Raw genomic sequence first — 18,412 nt, 5'->3', positions numbered from 1 at the left:
GTGCTATACATTACGTCCCCGTGACTTATTTTTTTCTTCCCATTCTACTGAGATATAAGTGACATACAGCACTGTATGAGTTTAAGGTATACAGCATAATGATTTGACTTACTTCATACATCATGAAATGTTTATCACAAGTTTAGTGAACATCTGTCATCGTGTATCCTTTTCAACTTATTTTTATTACACAAGCAATCTGTCATGTGTGCTCATATTTTTTTTTTACACTTAAAAATTCATGTAGTCAGGGCTTCCCTGGTGGCGCAGTGGTTGAGAGTCCGCCTGCCGATGCAGGGGACACAGGTCCGTGCCCCGGTCCAGGAAGATCCCACATGCCGCGGAGCGGCTGGGCCTGTGAGCCATGGCCGCTGAGCCTGCGCGTCCGGAGCCTGTGCTCCGCAACGGGAGAGGCCACAGCAGTGAGAGGCCCGCGTACACAAAAAAAAAAAAAAAAAAAAAAATTCATATAGTCAGAAAAGAACAGAAAAGAAAATCATACATAATCATGGTACCCAAATCAATATCTTGGTGAATGGAAACGTTCTTCCAAATCTCTTTTATATGTTTATTTATCTGTCTGTTTATACTGAAATTTCCTGTTTTGTTTTTAAGGAACTGAAATTTTTCCTACTCTGTTGAATAGGCTGTTTCTAACTATATTATGACAGATCCTTCTGGGTTTTTTTTTCTTTTATGGGGTTAATAAATATATAGTATATTCACGTAAATTAATTTGTGTCAATTTGTAGGAATGGTTCCCCAAGGTGAGGCCAACTTTTCTCCATCTCTAAGCCCTGGGAGCTCCATGGTGCCGATGCCAATCCCTCCTCCTCAGAGCTCTCTGCTCCAGCAGACTCCACCCACTTCTGGCTACCAGTCACCAGACATGAAGGCCTGGCAGCAAGGAGCAATGGGAAACAACAAGTAAGGGGGCATTTTTATATATGAGCATCCCTGATACTCTGCAGCACATAAGAACAAATATGCCTTCACAATCCAAATAGAAGATTATTAGCTACTATCCATTTGCAAATTCAAGGAACTGAATTTTATGTTATCAGCAAATAGCGATTTTTAAGTCCCTTAAGTTTCAAGTCAATTTTAAGGCAAATGTGTGTGTTTACAGTATAGAAAAGTACTGTAAACCTTTTCATCCCACTCCCAGCACACCTGAGGAATATGATCAACTCCTATGAGTAACAGAGCTTCGCTGGGACAGATTTAGGGATGAGTACTTTTTAAAAAATCATTATTTATAAAAACACTTAAAGGGCTTCCCTGGTGGCGCAGTGGTTGAGAGACCACCTGCCGATGCAGGGGACACGGGTTCGTGCCCCGGTCCGGGAAGATCCCACGTGCCGCGGAGCGGCTGGGCCTGTGAGCCATGGCCGCTGAGCCTGCGCGTCCGGAGCCTGTGCTCCGCAACGGGAGAGGCCACAACAGTGCGAGGCCTGCGTACCGCAAAAAAAAAAAAAAAAAAAAACACTTAAAAATCTTAAAAATCTAAAGCAAGAATGGCAAAATGTTAGAATTCAATAGAGCTGAATAGTGGGCACACGGTTTCACTCTTCTCAGTATGTTTGAAGGATTTCATAGCAACAGCAAAGGTTTTTAAGTCTTCTAAGGTCATTCTACCTTACCTAGCTTTTTGAATCTCTGGATTTTCAGTGGCCTTGTTTTACCCATTTTACTGAAAATTATCTTACTAAAGTCATTTTTCCCCCCAAATCGTGGCTGCTGAACTTTTCACACATCACTTGAGTTTTATAAAGGTTTTAATTTGGTTGTGTCTTGATTCTAATGACAAGGAAGCCGTTTGATCTGACAACATAATAAGTAAGGTAGTTAAAGTTGAAAACTTAAGACCATATTCTCTTAAAGTTCATTGAAAGGTAAGAGAGGAAATCTTCCTGTTAGAGAACTGTGTAGCTCTCAGTGAGGACTGATGTAAACTAGGTAGAAATGGAACAGTCTGTGTGATGTGCAAGAACTTAGTCTTCTACTGTGTTCTAATCCCAGCTTCCTATACTCACTTTAGATTCCATGGTCTATCTTTATAATTACTCCCTTACAGGCACTCTCAGCTCCCTTGCCCACCTCTCCCTCTGTTGCACTTATGCCTAGCAAAATGCTCCCTAATGAAATCCAACTAAACTCTCGCTCCATACCTACCCCTAAGCATCTGAATGTGCCCTGAGGAAAAAAAAAACACAGTCATGCTGACAGATCTGCTCCCCTTCACAGTTAAATCCCTTCCTCTCCTTCCATTTCGTATTGAATCTGTCAGGCTTTCATCCCTACCATTCCACCACAAGTATTCTTATCAAGGTCCTCAATGTCCTTTACAATGCCAAATGCAATGAGCATTGATAGCACTTGACATATTTGAGCATGTACTCTTTCTTGGAGCTCTGTGTTCGTTTGGTTTCTGGAACAACTTTCTCTCCTGAGAAAGGTGACTCTTCCTAACCCTCAGTCTCCTCTGCTGGATCTTCCTCATCTCCCTGACCTCCATTTTAGGGCCTCAGAGCTCATTCTAGGACCTCTTCCCCATATCTGCTTGCTCCCTTAGTTATATCATTCAGTCTTACTATATAAATGTCTGTCCCTATGCTATGACTCCTAAATTTAAGTCTCTAGCCCAGACTTCTCCCCGAACACCATACTGTATATACCACAGCCGAATCGACATCTCTACTTAGAAGTCTAATAGGCATCTCAAACATAACATGACAAAAACGAAAGTGATATTCTTCCCCAAACCTGCTCGTCTCATACTTTTTTCACATCTCAATAAACAACTCTATTCTTCCAGTTATTCAGAAGACAACCTTTTCTCTTTCTCTCACATCCCACATCAAACATCCATCAGCAAATCACATCAGCTTCTTAGCAGCTCTCACTCCTTACTGTCCCACTTGTACACTTTAGTGCAAGCCAGCATCATCCTTTTCCTAGACCACTGCAGTGGCCTCCTGTCTTCCTGCTTCCACCCTTGCTCCACTACAGTTTAGTCTCCACATGGTAGCCAGAGTGATGCTTTTAAAACGTGAGGCAAGATATCAGCCCTTTACTCAGAACACTCCAACTTATTCAAAATACAATATAGGGCCTCTGATGCCCTACATAATCTTGCTCCAGGATACCTCTCTGACCTCATCTGCTATTCTCATCACTCATTCTGCCGTACTGGCTTCTGTTTGTTCCTCAGATGTGCCAAGTACATTGCAAACTCAGGGCCTTTGCATTTTTAAATCCCTCTGCTGGGATGTTCTTCTCTCAGTAGCCACATGGATTTCTCTCTCATACTTCAAGTCTCTTCTTAAAAAATGTCACTTTATAGATATTGAATGTCACCATATTAAACTTCCCTGACCATCATTTCTAAACAGCATTTCCCACCTCTTAGTCCCTCCTTTCCCTTCTTTATTTCTCTTTATCATGCTTAACATCTGACATACTGTGTGTTAGTCTATTTACGGTCTGTCTCCTCCAACTAGAATATAAGCCTCAGAAGAGCAAGGACTTTTTGTTTACTTGTATATGTCCATCCTTTAGAACAAGTAAGCACTTAATATACATCTGTTGAACAAATGAGTGTAGAGATTCCCTATTCCTACCTAACTCATTTTTTGGATGCAGATTCAAATATGGACTTGAGTTTTTGTTGCACTTTCTATAAACTTCTGACTTTCCCGAATCATTTGAGAAAGAAAATAGTTATCACCAACTCTTCAAACATTCACACTTGCTTATTTGGTTCATGTATAAAAGTTTATTAGTCAACACAGGCAACATATAGTTTGTGATCACTCACTGTCTCTTTTGCACAGTGCAAGATACCACAAGGAACTGGGGAAAACAGCCCCTGTTGTCAACTTACCTAGAGTGTAGTTAATGACAGGAGTAGGTCGGAGAGAAGTAAAACATGAAACAAAGACTCATTAAGCAGAATGATGTAATAGAGCTCAGAGACAGTGTAATGTGATTCTTTTTCATTATCTCTTTGGTAGCAAGAGAAATAAAGGGTTAAACAAACTTATTTGTCCAGGAACTGGACAGTGTTACTGTGTAACTCTAGTCACAAAGGAGAATCCCAGGGCTTGTTAGCATTTTAAAGGCAGAGGTCTATCCTCTGTGGTTTAACCCTTTGTTTCTGAGACTTATTTGACCAGGAACTCCTCCTTGCTTGTTAATACCTGTAATATCTATGGAACCTACTTTAGGCCAAAGTTGTCATCTTTCCCTTTTCCCCCCATGATTTAAGGGCTACCAAATACCTGGTGCTAGCGTAAGGAAACTGTGATAACTGCCATGAGGCAAATCAGGAAAGCAGGTGAGGGAGGGGTCCAGGAAAGTGTGAGGAAGGGGGCCTTCATGCATTGGGCCTAAGGTGCCAGTGAACCCCACAGTCCATTCCAGAACCTGGAACAGTGATTGATGCTGCAGAAGGGCTTGATCTTCTTCCCATGAGGGAAGAAACTAAAATGGAGCTATTGGCAGGAGCAGTTTGAAAGAACTTAGGCTAATATACAGTCCCAAATATAATTTGAAAAGAAATTAAATCCTAAACTTTTTTCACTAAGTATGACATCATTGCAGTCCTTGAAGCTGCTGCATGCATTAACTTACATAGCCCTGCGCCTTCACAGTGGTGATTTATGTATCAGTTGCAAATGAACACTGTCTAAGGCAGAAATGTTCTCATTAGAAAATGGGCAGTAGACTAATGGTTTTTTTCCTCATCTTTAGCTGTGGGGACACTGTCTGACAAGCATACACACTGTACAGACATTAATGGTCCACAGATGCATTATTGACCATTTCCTAGGCATATAATTTTCTTTGAGCATTTGTGTTTTATAATTACTTGGGGAAAATTTGCTACTTTTCTTCAGACATGATGAATAGGCTGTTTCTCAGCCTGTTAATTTCAGTATGATTACCTTAATTTACCAGAAGCTGTAAACGTTAGTACATCCTGCTTACCTCCCAAGAGCAAGCAAGGAATAGATAAGCCATTGATGGGATAAATAATTTTTGAAATCAAATTCTTCAGAATAAACATTAAAATAGGTGGAATTTTACCAGCAGCTTATTGTTTAAAAATTGATAGATAATCACAAAACATTTGGTGTTTTTTTTGGAACTTACCAAAGACATAGTTCATATTATTTTCCTTTAGATGTGTATATCTGTATCACTTAGAATCTGGGGGGTTCAGATATAAAGTTTCAAATTGTATTTACTTGGAGTTTATTCCATACTATTCTATCTGCTAATAGAAACTGGTTTAACATTTGAGATCCTTGGTGTAACCACAGTCCAGACCTTGGTGGTGAAGAAGGAAGTCTAAAACAAGCCCTCTGAAAACCATAACTGGCATTGCATTTTGCTTCCTAGAAAAGACATGAAGCTATCTTCAGGCCTGAGAAAACCTTTGAAGTCTTCAAAAATACTACATTTTCCAAATAAAAATATCTGGTATATACTTCTTGGTTTCCTCTTAGTTTATAGCATATTGAAAATGGCCAGAAGCTGAATCCTTGAGAAGTGACAGCAAGCGGTAGGACACTGAATAAAGGCTCTCGAATTTTAATGTGCGTAAGTAGTTAGAAATGCAGCTTTCCATACCCACCCCCAGAAAATATGATTCACTAGGGCTGGGGTAAGGCCTGAGAGTCTCAATTTTCAATGAATACCAGGGAATTCTCTTGCAGATGGTCTCTGGACTACACTTCAAAAAACATTGGTATACATACAGTAAAATCTATCAACAAAAGCAACCTCATCAGTTGACAGCACTGAGTAATAACCCATGTCCACAATTAATTCATTCATCAGATATTTACTGAGTGCCTGCTGCTGTATGTCATTTATTAGTAGAGACAAGGAATAAATGGAACAAAATATCATCACTTCCCCCAGGTGTTAAATCTAAGAGAATATACAAGCAATCACAATATAAGAATGCTACCTTTGAATCATTCATTCCTTTGTTAATTTATTCAATGAACATTTATTGAAGACTGATATATATGCCAGGTACTTTGCTTAAATAGGATATTCTCTGTTTAAGAAGATAAAATAGTGTAATAAATATTAGAATGAGTTTGATGTTTAAATGGGTAAACCAGTTATCTGGAAGATTTACTTCTGTGGAAAACTTCCTTTCTTAGTTATTTGAATAATTGAAGTTTAACAACTCTGATACTAAGCCAGATAATTATGACTTAAAATGAGGTCTTTTTAGTTATTAAACCCCTTGAGCAGAGTTCAAAGTGCATCTGAATGATACTTAGTTCTTATATATTATAATAAGATAAAATCTTACACATAACTTAGGAATATAAAATATTTTCTTTGGAATTCCATCTAATAATTTAGAAAAAGAGTCCACACACATTATCCCCATGTTCATGATCAGTGGATGTAATTGAGATTGTTTTTGAGTTAACAGTGTGTTCAGTCAAGCTGTCCAGAACCAGCCCACGCCTGCACAGCCAGGAGTGTACAACAATATGAGCATCACCGTGTCCATGGCAGGTGGAAACACAAATGTTCAGAACATGAACCCAATGATGGGCCAGATGCAGATGAGCTCTTTGCAGATGCCAGGCATGAATACTGTGTGCCCTGAGCAGGTAAGTGGCACAACTGGCACACTTGCTACACACACACATAGTGCTCTATATCACACCACACTGCAATTCATTATTCCAAGGAAATCAGGAATGTTCAGTTACCTGTCAAAAATAACCACACTTCTTTTTCTTTCCCACTATCTTTTGATAATTACTATTTATTAAGGTATACAATGGAAATTTTGACAGACCTTGTAAGATTTTAGTCTCACGAGATTTTAGTGTTTTAGATTTATTATAAAATGATACATATAATACATTGACTTGGAACTTACCCCTTTATATTTTGAACACATTTTCTTCATTTCTCCCTTTCAGTTCAACAAACTCAGTACTTACTATATACAAAGATAGCTCTGTGGGCAATAATATTAACAAGTTGGGGAGGCACAACCTGAACAAAGGATTAGTTGAATAATAGGACAGAACAGCTGTGTAAGAGATGGACCCCATAGGACTGTGCATATATTTCTGTCAGATTAGGGGTATATACAGTTAACCACAGAGGGTTTAAAAGAAAAAGGGTCTGATTAGGAAAGTCTTCATGGGAAATTTGCCTAAAGGAAGAGATAGAAAAGAATATTCAATACTGGTTAGCACAGCATGACCTAGACAGGAATAGATGTTGAAAAGCCTAATGAATGTTAAGGGGATGTTTATATTATATTTAGAGCAGAATTTAATTGGTAAGCTTTTTACGGGGTGTTGCAGGCCATCTAAATGTTTAGTTTATCTTGGAGCCTCCTAAAGATTTTTAAGGAAAGAATGACTAAATTCAAAGTGATATTTAAAAAAATCTTTGGATACTCCCTGTAGTTACTATTCTGTCATCAACCACAAAGTAGACTATGGTGACTCAGCTATGACCATATAGCCGTAATTTATAGCAAGTCTTAAAAAACATGTAAACACTGATTACCTTTTCTATAGAATTCCTTTTTGATATGAATTTTAAAAAAAGTCCCCATTCACCAGGTATTAGCCTAATGAAGTTAGCAGGGAAAAAATCAACAACTTAGGGACTTCCCTGGTGGCACAGTGGTTAAGAATCCACCTGCCAACGCAAGGGACACGGGTTCGAGCCCTGGTCTGGGAAGATCCCACATACCACAGAGCAGCTAAGCCCATGCACCACAACTACTGAGCCTGTGTTCTGGAGCCCGTGTGCCTAGAGCCTGTGCTCCACGACAAGAGAAGCCACTGCAATGAGAAGCCTGTGCACCGCAACAAAGAGTAGCCCCCACTCGCCGCAACTAGAGAAAGCCCACACACAGCAACAAAAACCCAACGCAGCCAAAAATAAAATTACTTAATTAATTAAAAAAAAAATAGAACTTCATTTAAAAAAAAACTCAATGACTTAGTGATATCTTTTAGCAAAATAAAAGAACTAAATAGGATTGTTTCTTGTCCTTGTTGTCATCTTGTCATATTTCAGTTAGTAGAATTGTTCACTATCTCTAGTATATTAAGACAGAATAATAAAAAATAAAATGAATTAGGTAAAAAGAATATTACATTTAAAATGTATTTCTTATATAGTTGGGTCTTGCTTTTTTATTCAGTTTGACAATCTCTGCCTTTTAATTGGAGTGGCTAGCCCATTTACATTTAATGTGATTATTGATATTGCTATTGAAATTGAAATCTCTCATCTTATTTGTTTTCTCTTTGTCCCATCTTGCCTTTTTTGGTTTAATTGAATATTTTAATTAATTTTATCTCCTTTGTTGGTTTATTAGCTATAAATAACTCTTGTTTTACTGGTGCTTTAGAGTTTATAGTATACATCTTTGTTGCCATCTACCTTCAAATGCTATTATATCACCTCATATAAATATAAAAATCTCACAATGGTTTATTTCTGTTTCTCCCCTCCTGTGCTATTGTTGTACATACATATCATATCTACATATGCTAATACCCCACAATATGTTGTTAGTACTTTTTTACTTTACTTTTTTTACTTTAAACAGTCAATAATATTTTTTAAAGTTTAAATAAGTAGTTTTTATATTTCACACATAGTTATTTCCAGTGTTCTTCATTCCTTGGTGTAGATCCAAATTTCCATCTAGTATCATTCTCCTTCTTCCTGAAGGTCTTCATTTTTTATAGTGCACGTCTGCTAGTGATGAATTCTTTCAGCTTTTGTATGTCTGAAAAAGTTTTTGTTTCACCATCATCTTTGAAAGTTCTTTTCCCTGAATTCTAGGTTGGTAGTTTTAGCTTTCAGTACTTTAAAGACATTGCTCCACTGTATTTCTGATGAGATATCTGCTGTCTCTGGCTGCTTCTAAGATTACTCTCTTTATCACTGGTTTTAGGCAGTTTGATTATGATACACCTTAGTGTGATTTTCTTCATGGTTCTTGTGCCTGGGGTTCAGTCAGCCTCTTGATTCACAGGTGTATAATTTGCATCAAATTTGGAAAAGTATTGGCCATTATTTCTTCAGATATTTTTTCTGTCACCAACCCCCTCCTCTTCTTCAGAGACTCTAATTACACATATCGTAGGCCATTTGAGTTATCCTACAGTTCACTGATTTTCTGGGTTTGGAGTTTTTTAAGGGGGTATGAGGTCAGTCATTTTTTTCTCTGTGTGTTTCATTTTGGATAGTTTTTATTGCTATAGCCTCAGATTCACAGTTCTTTTCTTTTGCAATATCTGATAGTTTTATCTAGTATATTTTCATCTCTAGAAATTCACTTTCGACCCTTTTTATATCTTCCCTATCTCTAACATGTTCAGTCTTTCCTCTTTTTGAATATGTGGAATATGGTTATTATAATAGCTGTCTTAATATTCTTGCTTGTCACTTCTAGCATCTGCATCATTTTAGGATTGGCTTCAATTAATTGATTTTTCACTTAATTATGGATCATATTTTTCTGTTACTTTGTTTTTTTATTTTTAAAAAATTTTATTGAAGCATCATTGATTCCAATGTTGTGTTAATTTCTGCTTTTCAGCGAAGTGATTCAGTTATACTTGTATATACATTCTTTTTTAATATTCTTTTCCATTATGGTTTATCACAGGATGTTTAATATAGTTCCCTGTGCTGTACAGTAGGACCTTATTGTTTATCCATCCTATGTATAATAGTTTGCATCTGCTAATCTCAAACTCCCAATCCTTCCTGACCCTACCCCCTCACCCCCATGGCAACCACAAGTCTGTTGTCTATGTCTGTGAGTCTGTTTTTGTTTCGCAGATATGTTCATTTGTGTCGTATTTTAGATTCCACATATAAGTGATATCATATGGTACTTGTCTTTCTCTTTCTGACTGACTTCGCTTAGTATGATAATCTCTAAGTCCATCCATGTTGCCGCAAATGGCATTATTTCATTCTTTTTAATGGCTGAGTAATATTCCATTGTGTATATATACCACATCTTCTTTATCCATTTATCTGTTGATGGACATTTAGGTTGTTTCCATGTCTTGGCTATTGTAAGTAGTGGTGCTGTGAACATAGGGGTGCATGTATCTTTACAAATTATAGTTTTTTCTGGGTATATGCCCAAGAGTGGGATTGCTGGATATGGCAACGCTAATTTTAGTTTTTCGAGGAACCTCCATACTGTCTCCATAGTGGCTGCACCAATTTACATTCCCACCAGCAGTGTAAGAGGGTTCCCTTTTCTCCACACCTTCTCCAGCATGTACTGTTTGTAGACTTTTTAATGATGGCCATTCTGACCGGTGTGAAGTGATACCTCATTGTAAGTCATAGTTTTGGTTTGCATTTTTCTAATAATTAGCGATGATGAGCATCTTTTCATGTGCCTGTTGGCCATCTGTACGTCTTCTTTGGAGAAATGTCTATTTAGGTCTTCTGCCCATTTTTCGATTGGGTTGTTTGTTTCTTTGTTGTTGAATTGTATAAGCTATTTGTATATTTTGGAAATTCATCCCTTGTCAGTCACATCTTTTGCAGATATTTTCTCCCAGTCCGTAGGTTGTCTTTTCATTTTGTTTTTGGTTTCCTTTGCTGTGCAAAAGCTTATAAGTTTGACTAGTTCCCATTGGTTTATTTTTGCTTTTATTTCTATTGCCTTGGGAGACTGACCTAAGAAAACATTAGTACGATTTATGTCAGAGTCTGCTACTTTGCATACCTGGTAATTTTTTATTGGATCCCAGACATGTGAATTTTACCTTGTTTATGTTCCTATAAATATTGAGATTTGTTTTGGGAAATGCTTAAATTACTTGGAAATAAACAGTTTGATTTTTTTCAGGTCTTGCCTTTTTGTTTAGTGGGACCAGAGCAGTATTTAGTATAGGGCTAATTTTACCCTACTACTAAAGCAAAACCATTCTAGTACGCTACCTGAATTATGATGTTTTCCACTCTGGCTGGTGGGATCAGGACCTGTTCCCAGCTCTGTGTGATCTTTGGGAATTATTCCATGTAAATCTTTTCAGGTGAATCTTTGCTTGGGGTAGTTCTGTAACATCCATTAGCTAGTTGATCAATACTAAGCTGCTACTCTCTGTGTTGTTCTCTCCTGATATTCTGCCCTGTGAATTCTAGCTCTATACTCTCAATTCAGGGAGACTGCCAGGTGCTGTCTGGTTCCCTGTCCTCATGCTGCAGCCTGGAAATTCTCTCTAGGCAGTAGGCTGGGGTAGTGGTAGGACTCACCTCAATTGTTTCCCAACCCTTAGGGGCAACTTTCCCCTTCATTGCCTTTGTCCAAGGTCTTGAGTGTGTTCATTTCATATATTTTGTCCAAATTTTTAGTTGATTCAGGCAGAGGATAAATCTAATCCCTGTTACTGAATCTTGACTGGAAGTGGAAGTCTTTTGCTAATTAACTTTCACGAGTGTTGAATTAACTTTTTATTGAAGTATCATCTGTAAGGATATACAGAAAAGTATACAACTAGATGAATTTTCGCAAACTGAACACATCTTTTTAACTATCACCTAGATCGAGAAACAGAACATTACCAGCCGCACCCCAAAGGTTCTCCCCACACTCCCTTGCATGTCTGTCTACTTCTACAAAGGGAACCACTGTCCTGACTTCTAACAGCACAGTAAATTTCTAAGCTTGTTATTTCTGCTCTCCTCCTATTACTTTTCTGTCAGTGAGATTGTTTTTCATTGAGGAATTTGGTCTGCAACGTAAACAACTAGTTTGTAATTTGGTCTTGTACTTATCTTTAATAGATAAATGATCCAGCACTGAGACACACAGGCCTCTACTGCAACCAGCTCTCATCCACTGACCTTCTCAAAACAGAAGCAGATGGAACCCAGGTCAGTAAGAAAACTCTAAGCCCAGAGCTGTCAAGTTTTCTCTAGATACACAGGAATCTCTGTGTAGCATCGCGGTTAAGAGCCTGACCTTGAGAGTCAGACCTGGTTGTGAGTCCTGGCTCTGCTCTTCTTAGCTGTGTCATCCTGGGCATGTTAGGGAACTCTCCTGAGCTGCCATATAACCAACAGAACTGATGAGATACCTGCTTAGAGGATTATGAGAGGGTTAAATGAGATAAGCTTTCAGAAAGGTTAATCCAATGTTTAGACAGGATAAGCGATCACAAATGGTGACCACTAATTGCTATTTGTAAATAAACACAGTGCTAAAACTCATGTGTAATCAGAATACCTCAAAAGAGTTCAATAAATTCAGACAAAACAGAATGCGTACTGTGTACTCCGCCTCCTTTTAGAAGTTTGTTTCAAAACAATACAAATAACAAGGGTGGCCACTTTCCTATATCAGCATAAATTAAGATATTTTTTAAAAAACACAGGCCTTATGCAAAGGTGGAGATACAAAGAAGCGTGAGACATGTTTGCTCTTTAGGTGAACTGTGGGGAGAAGTAAGGAAAGGAAGCTTCATTTGTGGAATGCTTATGATTTGCCAGGCATTGTGTTAGGCACTATCTGCTTTATCTCATGTAAACATCACTGTAACCCTATGAAGGAGTTAGTTTTCCTTTTTTTTCACAGATGAAGAAACAGAACCTGAGGTGATTTAACTACATATACAATTCACAAACTAGAAAGTGGCAGAGCTGAGGTTCAAACCCAGGTCTTTCTAACACCAAAGTTCATGCTTTTTCTGCCATACCACTTAGGGCCTGTCGAAAGATAAAACATACAGACAAATGCACGTAAATTATTACATAACCAAAGAAGGCAAACTCAAATTTATTACAAGTAGCAAGAGCCATAAGCATTAAAAGAAAGGAGAAATTCCTGAGGTTGTCAGAGAGCATTTATGTAGGAGATAGGAGTGAACTGGGCCTTGAAGGAGGCAAGTGAAGGAGAAAGGTACTGTGGTTTTTGGAGGCTGAGGAAGGGGGTGAGCTTGGAAGTCCAGGAGATTGGAAGTTAGAGGGCACAGAGACAGGGAAACAGTAATATCAGCATAGTCCTGGGAAGCCAAATCCACTGAGCATAAAGGGTTTGTAATAAGAATTCACAGGAATTAAAATTGGTAAAGTAGATTGGATCAAATTTCCAGGGGCCTTGAATACTAAACTCTAAGGAATTTGGATTCAGTCCTACAAATGAAGCATCATCCCTGAAGGGGAACAGTGAGGAGAGTGCTAGTTTAAGCTTCATCTTGAGGGGGAAGAGGGGAAAAGGAAGAGCACTGGACAGCCAGCTCAGAAAGAGGAAAGCCAGTTAGGAAACTATGTGCATAGTTGGAGCATCGGGAAATAGGATCTGAGTCCTGTGATGGTGAAGAGAGGATTTTGTGCTGAGGGAAATGAAGTCTTTATTCACTAGAAGTTTTTAAAAGTCTCCTACTTACAGAGACATATACTTACGACAAAACAACTAAGTTTTAAAGTTCCTGAGTCCTGGGATAGTACGTGAATTGAAGTAAAAACTATGTTGGAAAATCTTAAGAGGTTGGGACTCAGCTCTCACATCACTCTTCTCATTGGGCAAAGCATAAGTTTTGTTTTCGTGTTGCTTTGCCTGTCTGTGAAGGTATAGCAATATCAGAAGTCCTCTGAGGTCTGGTCTAAGTCACCATGTTTTTAAGTAATAATTCAAAAAGGCTGAGATGTGTACTTTTTGGAGTTTGGTATCTTTTTAATAAAGCATTCTTTTTAAAGCAGCAGAATTTTCTCTCCAGTTTGTTTTATCATGCCTTTATCAAAAATTTTTTAAGTGTTTGGGGGCACAAACACCTTATGCTCTGCCCCAGTATCTCATATGTTGAAACATATAAACATGAAATTTTATGTTAATTTTTTAGAAAATCAGTCATTGCCTAAATGCACTATAGTTTGTGCTCACGTTAAGTTTCAGTGGCAGAATCTTCTTTCTGTGGTAGCCCATCATGAAATCTCTATTTGCTCTAATGTTTTTGTATTTGCCAGACAAAAGCTGGAGAGTGAGTTGGATAGAAATATAGAAACAGATGTACAGAAAAGGAGACGGAAAAGAACAAGGAGAGAAGGAGTAGGGGAGGATAGAAGGCTAGCTGCACTTGGAGAGCTGGGATGGGGAAGAGGAGAGAACAGGAAAAGAACACAGAGAATAGAGAAGGCGGAAGAAGGCTGGTAGGGGAATTGTTGACATAGAGAGAGAGGAAGGCCAGGGTTGGAGCTCTAGAAGGAAAAGAGTAGGAATGAGAAGTTATAGAGAACAAAGGTGGGTGGAGGGCACAGAGGCAGCTGGGGAGTAGACTCAGAGCTGGTGTATGTTATGTACCTGAGGAAGAGCCCAAAAGAAGAAGAAAACAAATGGGAGCCAATGGGGACAAGAAGCAAAATTTGGGAAACTGGGGGAAAGAGGAGGATGAGAGAGAGGGTGAGGACAGAAACAATACTAATCTAAATAAAGGTTTAATTCATCAGACACTAAAAAAGCTCAGCTCAAGAACTATCTGCCTTATCCGACAGAGTAGAGTGGAGGTGTAGGTGCATCGTGAGGAAAAAACATCAGGGGTTAGACTGATGGAGAAATTGGATGGTTGGGACATTTGACAATTGGCCAATTAAGGGTGATGGAAAACAACTTTTGTTCAATTAAGATAGAAAAGTTTTCAGAAACACTGAGTGTAATTGACATGAATTTAGTGATGAACAAAAAAATCTATCATTAATCTAAAATACTTCATGAACCTATTTAAACATGAGGCACAAGTTTGCCAAATGCTGAGACACTTAGATAGATGCACTTGGATACCTTAGAAAGCATCTCCATTCTTGGTCTGGAACATTCACAAGTGTGATATTGGCCTAATCAGTTCTACAGATGACTTTTTAATAAGGCTGATTGTTGAAGACTAACTTCTGGCTTTGTTTTCCTGATAGAAAATGTTAAAACTGTGTAACCTTAGACTTTTTAAAGGAATACATATATTATTACTGAAAGTAGTTAAAGGGAAAATTCACACTGTTCTCAGCTAGTAGTTTACTGTTATTTTTAGCTCATGTGTTTAAATGGATTGTCTATCAGGAAAAATAAGTTAAATATAAAATTTTTATTTGTTCTAATATTTTGCTGTAATTCTAAAGGCAATATGTAAAGGAGCTATGTAATAGTATATTTAGATACTACACAAATCTTCTGGACATTAATTTTAGTAATACTGATGTCCTATTTACTGAGCTGTGGTGGTTTTTATTTTGCTAATACTGGGTTAAAGCCCTTAATTTTCTAACATCATAAAGATTTTTTTATCCTATTAAAGTCATCCATAGAATGCTTTTATAACCAGTTTTCCAAATAATATACCTATTTTTTAAACCCACCACTGGATACCCAGACTGAAACTGGGCTTTTCCCAATCTTGGCAATATTAGCAATGATGCTCATTTTCAGTATTGATGGCAACCCTGTAGGAGGCTTGACCATTCCAATTTTGATTTTATTTTTAAAGTGTGAACTTTCCAGAACCCTGAGCAAAATGAGTGCAGCGATTTTCTTTTTGTAGGACAAGAAGACAGAAGAGTTCTTCTCTGTGGTGACTACAGACTAGAGGAATGCTCTAGTGAGTTTCCACTTCAAGTAGTACCCACTCATAAGCCGGGGGGGCAGACCCTTCTGTCTAAACACATCTTTTATTTGTGTTCCAGCAGGTGCAACAGGTTCAGGTGTTTGCTGACGTCCAGTGTACAGTGAATCTGGTAGGCGGGGACCCTTACCTGAACCAGCCTGGTCCACTGGGAACTCAAAAACCCACGGCAGGACCACAGACCCCCCAGGCCCAGCAGAAGAGCCTCCTTCAGCAGCTACTGACTGAATAACCACTTTTAAAGGAATGTGAAATTTAAATAATAGACATACAGAGATATACAAATATATTATATATTTTTCTGAGATTTTTGATATCTCAATCTGCAGCCATTCTTCAGGTCGTAGCATTTGGAGCAAAAAAAAAAAAAAAAAGAAAAAAAAGTTCACTTTCGTTGGGAGATTGAGAGATGTTTTTGTTTCTTTCTTTGTAAAGGCCTTGGATATTGAAAAAATAACAAGGCAGAACAGTTGGACAATCTCTCTCTTGAGCCAAATTTAATTATTCTTATTTTTGTAATCAGTCATTGGCTTCTTATCTGGATGAAGGCTTTTGGAGGAGAACCAAAATGACAAGTTCCAAGGGGAAGATGAAGCTCCGCCTCCGCTGGCTCAGTCCTGACCCTGCCAAGGAAGAAGGGCCCAGTGGGGCTTTGCCTGTGCCCATCCACCAAAGGCTGTCACAATGTCTCTAAATCAGCAGCCCTCCCCTTCCCAACCAGGCAGCTTGTGTGTACAATCAGCTTCTTCTAGCAACTCTATATCTGTTGGCTTCAAGAGAATATTTTGCCTCCACATATGTACCCCTTCTCCTTTTTTTAAAGATGGATTTAAACCAAGATGCCTCCAGGAATGAGGATGAAATGAGTATATTCACAGAAGAATCCAAAAAATACAGTTTGGGGGAAAATGCAATAATTTTTGATGAGATGGTTGAAGGACAAGAAGCGAGTTATGTCAATTATTGTAGATACAATTTTCTGATTAAATCTGGACAAAAGGCAGCCTGTTCTTTCTGCTTTTATTGTATTAACAGCTGAGGTAGCTAAAGTTATTTAAAATAAAATTAAATTTATGATCCAGTAGCTTATTTTTCCCTTTAAATCTCTCTGTAAATATATTTGATTTCTTGTAGAAATTGATTTCCTTCTGTTTAATTTTATGGTTTTATTATCCTACTCTTGATTTTTCTAAATTTCTGTGTGTGAAATATAACACTGATTGAATTGCAGTTACATTTGGCTAGTAATATTTCATTATTTTAATAACTGTGACGCCATGTATGGATTTACTTTGGGTTTTACATCAAAATGCCACTGCCAGAAAGAGCTGTTCCAGATGAGCTAGAGCATACTGCCCTAGAGTGTCCCTGGGATCATCTAACTTGAGAGCAGTGCAAGGAATTATCACCAGAAGTGCACAGGCTACTTGTACAGAGAAAAATTAATACTCAAAGAAAATCTTCTTCTTTTTTTTTTTTTTTTTTAGATTGACTTTGGGAATTTGAATTTTCATCAGTGCAAATATAAATCTCTCTATTCCTGCTCTGAGGCTAATTGATACCATATTTTCCCTTTGTGTCTTGTCACTCTGCCACGTCTTGTCTCATCCTGGCCTCTGAGTCAAGGACCCAGTGAACTGACTTTCTAGTTCTAGAAGTGCCACTGAAAGGCCAGGAAAGCTTGAGAAAGGTATTCTGGAAGAAGCAAAGGTAGACCCCCATCACTCGCCTTTACTGCACCCCTGGGCCTGTGAACGATGACAACATCTGACATTATGCACCAGCTACCTCTGCTTCCATGGCAGAGAAAAGGCCATAAGAACTAACAATGGAAGAGGAGCACGGACTCAGACATCAAGGAAGAAGCCATTTTCCCAGGTCCTCCTTTCTGCATCTCACCACCCCTAGTTACAAGTAACTCCATTGAACAGCATCTATTCAGAACCTGTACCGAATAAAAAGATTGATGGAAGGGCTCAAGTGGGTAGCAACTATTGAAACAGAAACAGGACACTCAGTTACAAACATTCTCTCTTTTAGTTTTTCAGAAAAATGCATCCCTGATTTAATTCATTCCCAGCTTGAAAGCCCAGCCATATTATGCTAGTCCCTCCCAAACTGTTCTAGGAGGTCATTTCTGTTTTGTTTGTGATATTTAGACGTGCAGACTTCAGGAAGTTCACCTTTAACTTCAGCATTCCAGATGAAGTTTCCTGACTCAGTACTTTTGCATAAGGAACTTAAAAAAAAAAAAAAGTGGTAAGGAAAATTGGAGATGCTAATATCCTCCCCCATCCCAACTGCACCTTAAAGTATGCATGTCACCTTCAAGGTTTTATAATTGCACTGTTTGTTTTATGTATGTACAGATTAAAATTATTGCTACATTTGAGGAAAATAAAATTGCTTGCTTCTATGTAATTCCTGTCATTCCACAGGAAATTCACTTGTCCAGCTACTGAATAGATGGGTTGCCTCTTCTTTTACAGGGAAGAAATGAAACCTACATCCTGCAGGAATTGTCAAAACCCAAAATGACTAACTATAATTAAAGGATAATAAAAGAAAGGATCCCTGAAGCTAAAGCTCCTCGAAGTCACCCTAATAAGAACCAGCCCAGTGAAATTTGAGAAGGTCCCAGTGAAGCTGAGATAGTAGGCTGTGAGGAAATGCTAACTCTGGCCACTTGTCTGATGATTAAACACTCTGGTCCTACTGTTTCTTGACCTAGGAGATCTGGTCCAGGCAGCACT

At 38.3% G+C, this 18,412-nt stretch overlaps 1 protein-coding gene across 6 annotated transcripts in view; it reads left to right on the top strand.

Annotated features, from left to right (window-relative positions):
- Nucleotides 1-18,075, top strand: part of NCOA1 (nuclear receptor coactivator 1) — a 366,502-nt gene extending 348,427 nt beyond the window's left edge. For 3 of the 6 annotated variants that reach the window (XM_027113705.1, XM_027113707.1, XM_027113706.1), the window contains 4 exons: nucleotides 753-927; nucleotides 6,464-6,647; nucleotides 11,839-11,928; nucleotides 15,721-18,075. In XM_027113705.1, coding sequence (XP_026969506.1) covers nucleotides 753-927; nucleotides 6,464-6,647; nucleotides 11,839-11,928; nucleotides 15,721-15,891 — 620 coding nt within the window. In that variant the 3' untranslated portion in view covers nucleotides 15,892-18,075. Of the gene's footprint in view, nucleotides 1-752; nucleotides 928-6,463; nucleotides 6,648-11,838; nucleotides 11,929-15,578; nucleotides 15,636-15,720 lie in introns of all 6 variants that reach the window. The other 3 variants (XM_027113710.1, XM_027113709.1, XM_027113708.1) reach the window with 3 other exon arrangements.
- The last annotated feature ends 337 nt before the right edge of the window (nucleotides 18,076-18,412 follow it).

The sequence above is a fragment of the Aethalodelphis obliquidens genome, unplaced genomic scaffold, assembly GCF_003676395.1.
Source record: "Aethalodelphis obliquidens isolate GAN/ISIS:26980383/991018 unplaced genomic scaffold, ASM367639v1 scaffold12, whole genome shotgun sequence".
Classification (NCBI taxonomy): Eukaryota; Metazoa; Chordata; class Mammalia; order Artiodactyla; family Delphinidae; genus Aethalodelphis; species Aethalodelphis obliquidens.
The sequence above is the reverse complement of the archived record's forward strand: the minus strand, read 5'-3'. Positions and strand labels throughout refer to the sequence as shown.